Source organism: Platalea leucorodia (genome assembly GCF_965183815.1).
Source record: "Platalea leucorodia genome assembly, chromosome: 6".
Classification (NCBI taxonomy): Eukaryota; Metazoa; Chordata; class Aves; order Pelecaniformes; family Threskiornithidae; genus Platalea; species Platalea leucorodia.
In genome coordinates this window covers 77,379,492-77,389,947 of record NC_138828.1, presented here as the reverse complement: position 1 = coordinate 77,389,947, position 10,456 = coordinate 77,379,492, and the positions used below count along the sequence as shown (strand labels likewise).

Below are 10,456 nucleotides of genomic sequence, written 5' to 3'. Positions count from 1 at the left end.
GGGGTGAAGTTTACTCTTGAGTTTGGACTCAAGTTCCAACTCAGAGTTGAAGTGCCTGCACTCCTCCGGCTGTTCCTGGCAGCCCTGAGACGGGGATCACAGAAACGCCCAGGAAGGCAGGCATGAGTGGTTATGACCCCTGTAACTCAGAACCATTCAAATGGCAGATTGTGCACTGAACAATTCCTGGCCTTCACCAAAGTCTCACCTGTGACGTGTCCTGCAGTTTCTGAGTGCGATCCCATGGTTTTTCCTGGTTTCCCATAAAGCAGGTGTGATTTGTCACGATTATTTTCAGGCACTAGGGAAGCAAGTTGCTTGAATCAGGCACCACATCCAGCTGAGCAGACTTCAGGAAAATGATTCAGCAGACTTCAAGAGAGATGAATCAAATGGCCCAGCTTTAAAAACCGTACCTGGACCAGGTAAGTCACTGCTGGAATTCACATGTCAAAGCAGAAACATCCTTCTCCAGACCTGGGAGACACAGCCTGTTCCTCTTTAAATCTCTGCTATGCGCTGCAGTGCTCTGCATTGTTGCCATGGCAGAAATCTCCCCATAGTAATAACCTCTTTCAGAGAAGGTTAAAAAGAGACAGTGCACATGCTCAGAAATGCTGCACTTGTTCTGTTAGCAGTTTGCAGCGGCCATTTCAAAGAGACCGTCACAAAGACAAGAGAGAGATCAGGTACTGACATTTTTTTCCTTTGTTAGAGGGGATTACTTTTCTCTTTCACAGAAGTCCATGCACAGATCTGTCTCCGTTCCCAGTTGCACTGCAGAGAGAGACCACCCTTGAAGCCTGTCGTGATTATTCCTCGCAGGTAGCAAATTCCCACAGAATAACTAAGAGGCAGTAGTTAGATGTGGCCCGAGGTGACTGCTGCACTCGGGGAACAATTATTTTGCAGCGGGGCTCACATATGAAGCTGAGCTGATGCTGGGGTGGGTGATGTGTAAAGTACCCTGCAAAAGTTTAACAGCGTATCATCTGCTTTGTTTTGCTGAACCTTTCTAGCACTCAGAGTCAGCTCTCAGAAGAGCCTCTGCTCCTACTGCCCAGGAGGCTTCTGCACTAGGTACTTTCAAAGGAGGCTGGTATTATCCTAATTTACTGTTACTTGGAGACACTGCTGCATCCTGTTGCAACGCCCGGTGTCTTTGATTGTACTTGCTTTGATTGCAGATCACCATTAATTAAAACAGAAGACCCAAGCTGTTTGTTATGATTTTAATCCCTTTATTTTAAGGATTGTAGAAATAAGAAAAAGCGTCACATCAGATCACTTCTAAATAGTGGGAGGGATAGGAAGCCCAGTTCTGAGGTTATAGGAATTACATTACCAGATCTATTTTTTGGTGTGGGCCCAAATATATTTGTGACTCTACGTGTACATGTGTGTGTCTTGCTTCTGAACCATCCCCTACTCTTATGTTTAGGTTGAGGTGCACAGGAAGGGGATGTGTATAATGCTTCTCCTTTCCTGGATGAATTGCTGGTTTGCATGTGCTGCAAGTGTTCGTGCAGAATTTGCAGCTTCAGATTAGCTGTGCCTGAGACGGTGGATTGCATATATCGAAGAGCAAGCTTGTTCCATTCTGTGTTTGTGTCAAGATGGGGAAAAACCTTTCCTTTCCTGCCTCCCTCTATTGCCCTTCCAAATGTGAAATACAAGCTGGTTTGGGGAGTGCTGTACTCTTGCATTCAGCACATGCAGATTTGGTGTTCTTATGCAACATCTTTTGTTTAGTGTGCACTGACTTAAAAATCAGGAAGAGACCAGAATGTTGTCCTGCTTTCCTGGGTTCAGCTAAAGAGTATTTTCATGTGGATTTTATTGTGTTGCTACAACTTAACCTTATTTGATTCTTTCTTTCTTCCGTTTGAACATACAGGACTGGAAGGTAAACTTGGCTGAACTAAGGACCACCCTAGCAGTTTGCCAGGATCCTTGAGGCTTGGATTGAAATCTGTAATAGATAGTTGCAGCTTGAGCCAGTCCAAGTTTCCCATGTTCCCTCTTGATCTGGACAGTTTACCTGTTGGATCAAGAAAATACTTCATTTGAAACCTGTATACTTATCAAAAATTTTACCTCTGTGTGAAGGGGAGGTGTTGCTGGACCAGACTGTACCTATCTTCAGGTCATGGTGTGGCCTGGCTGTGACGTTCAGGAACAAATGGGTGGCTGCAAATAAAGGTCTGAAGCCCAGATTAGGAGGGGAAACAGAAGGTCCAAGAGTTTTGATGCATTTACCATTAGAAATTCTACGTATGAGTTTGTGGAGGTTTAGCAAAAGTCTTTTCCTTCAGCTACTTTCATAAAGGAGTAAGTTTTTATGATCAGTGTGGGGCACAGTTAATGATAACAGTCAGCTATAGTTATACTCGTGAAAAGATGGTACATCACTAAAGCAAGTGAGTAGGTAAAAACTTCATTGCCAGGTTCAGATCTGTTTCAGCCAGCTCTGTAATCCGTGCAGTTTTGATCTTGAAGTCTAACAGCGAACCAGCTGTCCAGATTCATGTGCTGGTCTGGTACTGCGTAGTTAGAAAAAAGATTGAAATCACAGAGCAGGCAAAGTTGCTGGCATCCTGGATTGCAAATGACACCAAAAACTGTCTAGGGACTTCTGATCTTCTGCTTCATGTCTAGGGACATTCTCTCCCAGCTGGGTTTCATGTGCACTGCTGGAAAAGTACAGAGAACTTCTGTCCATGCTCTGCATCTTCTGATATTTTTTTTTCCTTTCAAAGGAAGATTGCCAATGCTGTAGCTGTCAGGAACATTAATTTTCTTTGTAACAAAACCTTGTCTCTGTAATGTTCCTCACTGGCTTGTTTGTGTCTCTTGATAAACAGAGAAGCACCCATTCCCAAGATGCTGGCACCCTGTCTTCTGAGAAGAGTGGTCCTTACAGTTCCTTTAGTTTTTGTGGTTGCACTGCTTCTCACGGAGCCTGTTAGATCTGATCAAGAAGCGGGAACAGCCATACCAGCTGAAAGTACGTACCACCCTACAGTCCTCTCATACAACTTGTACTGTGGTTTTAATGTTGCAGCACTTCATATCACTGAAGCTTGTCCAAATAATTCAAACCATTTTGGACATGTCTTGCTTATGATGTTTTAAAATCACAACTTGATAGCGTACCAGTGCTGTTTTGCTCCTGCATCCAAGCCTCTCCACTCTCTCACCCTTATCTCCTGCCTGTTGCTGTCTTGCTTGTACCTGAAATCTGCCACTGTTCTCTACCTTTTCTTTGGTACAGCCCTTTCATTGTGTTAGCCCTTTCTATGCCAGGAGTCACCCTGTTTGCTTTTCAGAGACATTCTTGAGACTTGGTTTTTTCACCTGACATTGACTCTTCATTACATCTTTCATTCTTGGTAATGTCTACTATATTAAAGTCAGTAGTTTTTATTAAAAAAATTCACAATGAAGATGCCAAGAAAGCACACTTTTTCAACGCTTAGTCTTGCAGTCTTCAACCACCTAATTCTCCTTTGCTGATCTGTGTTGAGTTTAATGTACATCATAAACATAATGACAGGTCCTTGCATCAAGATGTTGATGTGGAAAATGCTGTCCTCTCTTTATGGCTGGTGCATGTATAATAACACTAAGGTTGGGCGGTGGTACAGCAATGAAAGAGGAGGTCTGTAATACTTCTCAGTGGTTTTTTTTAATATCTTTTTTTTTTCCCCTAGCCAGTTAAAGACTTTGGCAGACTCCTTTTCTCCATCAGGCAGGATTCCTGTCTGCTGGTTAGCACACAGATCATGAGCTGGAAGCTCATACTCCAGCTTATCAGAGGCATGTAGTAATCAGTTAAATATCAAGTGTTTGCAGAATAGGCTGACAGACACTGCAGGATTTTCCAACATTACTCTAGGTTTCATCCTTTCTTCCTTAGAAGACCTCAAAGAGCAAACTAAACCTGCGCTCAGAATTTCTCACTTGCGTAATATTTCCTCTGAAGTTGTCAGAGAGGCACAGGCGCTGAGAAGCAAATAAGAGCATATGTGGAGCCTGATGATTTGAAGACATTTCATCATGTCTATATTTGTTCTCTCTCAGTACTGCTATCTGTTAGGGCACAGCTTTGTGTTACATGATGATCAAGGCAAAGCAAGCCTTGTGACCTTCAGGCTGGATATCTAGATATGAGAATACTATCTTAAACACTGTAATTAGTCCAGAATGCAGCAGTTCTGCTTATCAGCAATGCCCACTAATGACAGGGCATTGTGTTTATCTGCTGCTTGCTTCACCAGCTTTGGACAAAGCTGTATCATATTCAAAGTAGAGGCTAAGTGATCTGTCTTTGTGATAATGTAGTCAATTTTATTCCATTAGCTTTCTATTTAGAGCTCAAGTTTGTGAGATTAGGAGACATGATTTACCAGGGAACAGGTTAATAGTTTCAGAGGTAATTTCTGAAAAATCTGAAAAGTCTGAAGATGAGGCTGAAAATGTGCTCAGGGTTGGTGGAGCAAAATAAAAGACTGAAGTTATGGGTTTAGTGTTTCCATACTATGAACTCTGACAAGAGAAGGACGAGGGGAACAGCAATAAAGGGCGAAGAAAATTTTTAATGCAAATTTGTTGAAGTAATTATTTTGTCATTGAGAGACTGGGTGGGCCATCATGATGGACCATTTACAATAACCTGGATTGTTCAAGAGTGCATACATCAGTACTCACTCTGTGGCTTCTTTTCTGTAGCTCTTCCTCGTACTCAAAACCACTGTTTATTCCTTCTACTTAATAGTTCATGCCATATAGTCACGATTCTCTACTAAATGCTGTACTAAATGCTCTCCTAGGTCGTCCCTGTGTTGATTGCCATGCATTTGAGTTCATGCAGAGGGCTCTGCAGGATTTAAAGAAGACAGCGTATAATCTAGACACGCGGGTAAGGAAACATTGAATTCCTTTTTTTTTTCCTTTATATGGAAGAAAATGCTGTGGATAAAAGTACATAAGGTGGATGGATTTTGCACAAGACACTCAGTCAGCTGTACTGTCCTATCTTCTAAGGTGAGGCTGGGTAATTACATTTTACCTCTCCATGCAACAATATCTGTGGAATTCTGCCTTGGGGTATGAGGGACACTAGGAAGCTTAGGAAAGAGTGAACTGACAATCCTCAGCCCTCTATCCTTCTCTTGCCAAGTTACAGCCATTAGTGCTGCTGTTCTCGTTCCAATTGCTGAGGGCACACCTTTGGTTTTATGTCAGGGGGAGTAAGGTGAGAGCATCATTTATATTTATTAACCAAAATGAGAGAGCCAGCTCAAACAAAAAGTCTACTAAAATAGAATACTCCCCTGTGCATGCTTTTACCCCTGGGGAGAGGCTAAGGGAGGAAACATCACCTTGTAGATAGATACTTTTTACATTGCTCTGATTCCATAATGATGAAAAATGCCACAAAGTAGAACAGCGCAGGGAACGAAACTTGTTTGGCTTGCAGTCAGTGTGGAGAATTTGCCAAGGTTGGTATCTTCCTTCTGTGAGGGAAGTTGAATCTGTCTCTTGCTACTGCAACCTGCAGTCTGTGACTCGCTGTATCCCAGCTGCTGTCAGATAGCGGTGTCTCAGGAGGGTAGCTTTTTCCGAACCTCCTGTGTACCCTTTAGCTGAAGTGCTATATCTACACTCTTGCACAGATTTTTTAACAGCAGGCACCCCAACTTTTTTTGCTATTCTAATCTGCGGTCAAGGTTGTTCACAGTTCAAAGCCTGCGAACTGGCATCTTTGAAGAATGGTTTGAGGTGACTCGGAGCAGGGTCCGTGATGTTTAGGTGAAAATGCAGGTGCAGGAATGAAGATGCCTTGAATTGTGACATACTACAAAAAACAAATATTCCAGCAGAACCAGATTGGTATGTAGCACATTTACAGTTAAACAAAATCTGTTCAATAATTACGGGTCAAATGTATTTTGGGCTCCTTCATGAAGAAATCTCGTTAGTGAATACATCTGCTGAGCACAGCCCAAACAAGATGTGCAGATTGTGCTGTAAAGTAGTTCTAGCACACCTTTTCCTTCTTTTACAAACCTTTCAACTTTTCACCAGAATTTCTAAATCTTGATTAAAAAATATCTCAACTAGTGGCCTCTATGACACCTACAGCTTGCAGACCAAGGGAGAAGCTTTATAAAATACAGGTATCCAAAGCAGGAGTAGCAATAAGAGCCCCAAAGATAGCAACTGTATTTTAATGCTTTTAAAAAAATAGAAATAAAAGACAGCCAAGGAGAGGAAATGAGGATACAAAAAAGGTTTGGTTAAGAGGAATGTCCTATTATTGACTTTCACAGTTGTAGATTTGACAGCAAGCCTGAAAATGTGGCTCCATGATATATTCTCACCAAAACAAACCTATCGCTTCCTTATCACTTTAAAATCTAAATAATTTAATCCATATTGAGATCCTTCAGTGCCTCTGGCCTATTCCAGTCATTAAGCTAGGAATTCTGCCTACATCTTCAAAAGACATGGAAATATTTAATAGTTGAGGACGTCTTGGAACTTCCTTCTACAGTGTTTCAATTCTTAGTTTTATTATTCAGCTGTGGCCTAATTTGATGCAAACTGGGAGTTTTAAGACAATTGCTTTCAGCCACATATATATTTTACATTTGACTATTTTAGTCTGTTTTGCTGCTTAGTGGGGCAAACATTTCTGTCCCCGAAAATACAATTCTCTTTGTTAATATTCCCACTGGAGACACTCATTTCCTTGAAAAACTCTCTTTTGTTTGCAGGCAAGATTTTTAGATGATGAGTAAGCAGCTCCTAACTCTGTTGGAGGGGGAGGGATTCCCAAAAGCTTAAAGAAGAAATTCCCATTTAATTCCTCCTGCAGATTTCACCCTGCAGTTCTGTACAGGGGAAACCATTTAGTTTTATTGCACAACTCAAGAGTTTTCACGCTTAATTTGGCCCTGTGTTGATCTACATGGTGTCCCACAAAGCAAACTGACTCTAGTGTAGGTCACATAACCTTTTATGGGGGCCATAGGCTACATCTCCTTCCTTTTACAAGACTAGACATGCTTGTAACCTGCACTGATGTGCTGATCACTTACTGATTGACAGGCTGGCTGCATTTTACTCATGCGGTAAGAGAAGGGTCACAGACCACCTCTGAGAGGCTGGCTAGTACCCATGCACATACCAGATCTGTTTGCCCCCCCCCCGCGTACTGTTTTCCACCCTTTCATTGCTGCTGGCCCCTTGGAGCAGGTTGCAGGTTGGATTAGTTGTTTTAACAGCAGTAACCAACTCTGGGCAATCTTTTCTGGGGATATCTGTGGTTCACCACTCAGCCAAAGGGCAGTAGGTGGCAGGTGCAGCTCTGATCATGAACTAGGGAGAGGGTTCTTGTACTGCTGGGAGGGAGCTGCTACCATCAAAACCATTCAGCCAGTTCACAGCTGGCTCCCTCCTGCATATAAAAGCTGCTCAAGACAGAGGCCAGCAGGGAGCAGGCCATAAAACAAATCCTATAAAACAAATCCAATCCATGGGCTACACAATTTACTGTAAGTTTGCACTATAGACACTTATTTTCAAAATTCCAACACATTTTTCAGAGTTAACCAGTGGACATTGCATTACAACTTTAAAGAGCTCAGGAGCTGCATTTTTAGCTGGAACTTATCAGCTTTTTTGTAGATTCAAAATCTGGACCCTGCCCTGTTTGTTTTTTGGGGGGGGGTTGGGGTTTGTTTGTTTGTTTGTTTTTTTTAAAACATGCTTTAACCCACCAGGGGATAATAACAAATCTCTGTGCAAATGGTTTTGTGATCATGCTCACAAAACAGTCAGCAAAGCTGTATTTAGTGCCATTCACTTTGTTCTTTATTCCTTTCTAAACTGTCAATGGTTATTTAGAATGTTCAAAGCACATTAAGTTAGATGTGCCCATGAAAGTAAAAACGAAGGCTTGAAAATGTTATTAAAGATATATAAGATGGTAAGCAGCCTTGGGGCTTAGCTCCAAAGCTGTTGGCATGCTGTCAACCTCCCTTATTGAAACAATTGCAAATGATGTCAAGGAGATGGTTAGAAGGTGGTGATTGAGTGTCTTTTAGGTGATTAGCAAAGTCTGATCAGATCTATCCAGTTTTGCAGGGTAGCTGAAACAATCAAAAGCGATACCTGATTTAATATAGAACCACAGAGCTGTGTCTAGTGATTTATCATCTGGGAAAAAACCCTGACCAATAGGTAGCTTCTCCTGTACTAAGGCGGCAGGTGGTAAGCAGGATGCTTCAGCCCAGCTCTGCGCTAAGTGCCTTTAGCTGATGTGGGTCAATGGGTAACACAGCTTTTAAAACACAGCCTTTAATCACATGGCAATTCCATCTCACACAAAAATGGCAAGACAGGCAGGTTAAGGTTGGATTTCACTGGCATTTAGAGCTGGTATTCTTCATAATGCCCCTTCTTTGTGTAGCTGGTTGCACCAGTGGGGATTAATTTGGTGAGTGGACTTCCCACAGCTAGTGTGTCCCATGACAATAAGGAGGAAGTCCTCTCTTGGATCAGACTGATTCTCAGATACAGCTTCAGCCCATGATAGACAAACTGAGATGAAGATACGATGTTGATGTCAAACAAACAGCTCTGTGCTCCATCATGCATCTACTAAAGCCATAAGTGCTCCAAACAGCCAGGAAAACCGAAGTGTGTGTGTGCTAGAGAGGAAGGATTCCCAAATTTCCCTTATGCAGCGCTGCTGTGCCTTCTCTGGTCCTCAGCCCCTTCTCGCACAGGTAGGCTGGGAGGGTGCAGGCCTTCCTGATCATACCCAGCTGCAGCTCTGAGAAGTTCCCAATCCACCCTCATTGCTCCAGAGAATCCCTGTGGGCAGTGATGATCTCCTAATATTGCTGAACCTTAGTTCAACTGGGGGACCTCTGCTTTCCCCAGTTTGGGACCCCTTTCCTTAAAGAAGCCAGCAATCTCATCACATGTTTGAACTGTGATGGCTGTATGCCAGCTCAGCACCTATCGTCTGCTTTAGCCTCCAAAAGCATATTAACAATAACAACAGTGAAGCAGAAGTTAAAACAGAAGTAAATTTCTTCACTGAGAGGGCGGTCAGTCACTGGAACAGGCTGCCCAGGAAAGTCGTCACAGCACCAAGCCTGTCAGAGTTCAAGAAGCATCTGGACAATGCTCATAGTCATAAGGTTTAGTTTTAGGTAGTCCTGTGAGGAGCAGGGAGTTGGACTTGATGATCCTTATGGGTCCCTTCCAACTTGAGATATTCTATGATTCTATGATTAAATTATGCCTTACTTTATAACTTTCAACAGTGAGTCCAGGCTGTAATACTCTAGTTTTAATTTTTTGAGTCTGTTTTTAAGTAAAAAGAAAATTTCTCACAGGCTTTTGGGGTTTTTTTAAGCCTCTTATGAACTTGAGTGCTTATGCTCCGGTTTGCAGAGCAGTTAGCAATGACTCTGATTTTTACCTCAAGCCTCATCTCATACAACCAATTCCAAATCTTAGAACAAAAGTAAAATGGCCTTTACTTTGGGAGCTAATTAGCTTTACAGTGCTGACACTTGTTTTTTGATGTTGTTTTTGTTTCCCCTCTTATAGACAGAAACTCTGCTTCTTCAGGTGGAAAAAAGAAATCTGTGCGACTGTGTAACTGCAAATCTGCTGAACTGAATCCTGGAGGCCAGCTAAGGAGTATCACCTGTTCAGCGGTTTTTAAAATGCAGCTGTATAAAATACAGCTTTATGGAGTTCATGTTGCAAGCATGTATGCCCCAATGTACTGAGGAAATTGGTGGGCTGTGTCTTATGTATTTGTCTGTTCTGTTTTTTTTTTTTTAAAAGAGTACCCTCTTTGCACATCCACTGGGTTGCCAGTAAGGGCTCAATTCAGTAAGTCTGTTACTTGGTATTAGAGTGGGGGAAAAATGTACCTACTTTGATTTTTAAATCAGAGTTGGCCAAGTGTAACCCACAAGATAAATATGGCCAGCAGTGCTCTAGAGACACTTGCAGCTGTTTTTTGTCTCTAATATGAACATATCTCTCTGGCGACTTACCCAGTTATATTGAGACAGGGAATTGTGGTCTCTGTAGGCTTTGCCTGTGTATTAAAGATGATGGAAGTCCTTTCTGTTTGTTGTCTGCACTGTGACTGCGTTCAGGCATGTTGTGGTTGTGTCAGCTGTAATGAGGTATGTGTCACGAGGAGGTATGTGTGTGCTGTACTTGGACCAAAACAGTTTATATCTTAGTGCTGAGTTTTCTGGTATCCTGTGTAAGAGTATTGTCTTCTTTAATTAAAACCTTTAGTTTCTTCCCCTCCTTCCCTGGACACTCCATTCTTAACCCACAGTATCTCTAAATAGCTTTATCTTAGCAGGTCAAATGGATAGAGTAGAAAAAGGAGAACAAGGGTATGACT

General features: G+C 42.2%; 1 protein-coding gene across 1 annotated transcript; it reads left to right on the top strand.

Annotated features, from left to right (window-relative positions):
- Positions 1 to 604: 604 nt before the first annotated feature.
- LOC309592436 (NELL2-interacting cell ontogeny regulator 1-like) lies at positions 605 to 9,705 on the top strand (the record flags this gene model as incomplete). Its single annotated transcript, XM_082315782.1, is given in 5 exon segments — positions 605 to 617; positions 620 to 689; positions 2,865 to 3,007; positions 4,833 to 4,921; positions 9,634 to 9,705. Coding segments are annotated over 5 exon segments (387 nt in total).
- Between the last annotated feature and the right edge of the window lie 751 nt (positions 9,706 to 10,456).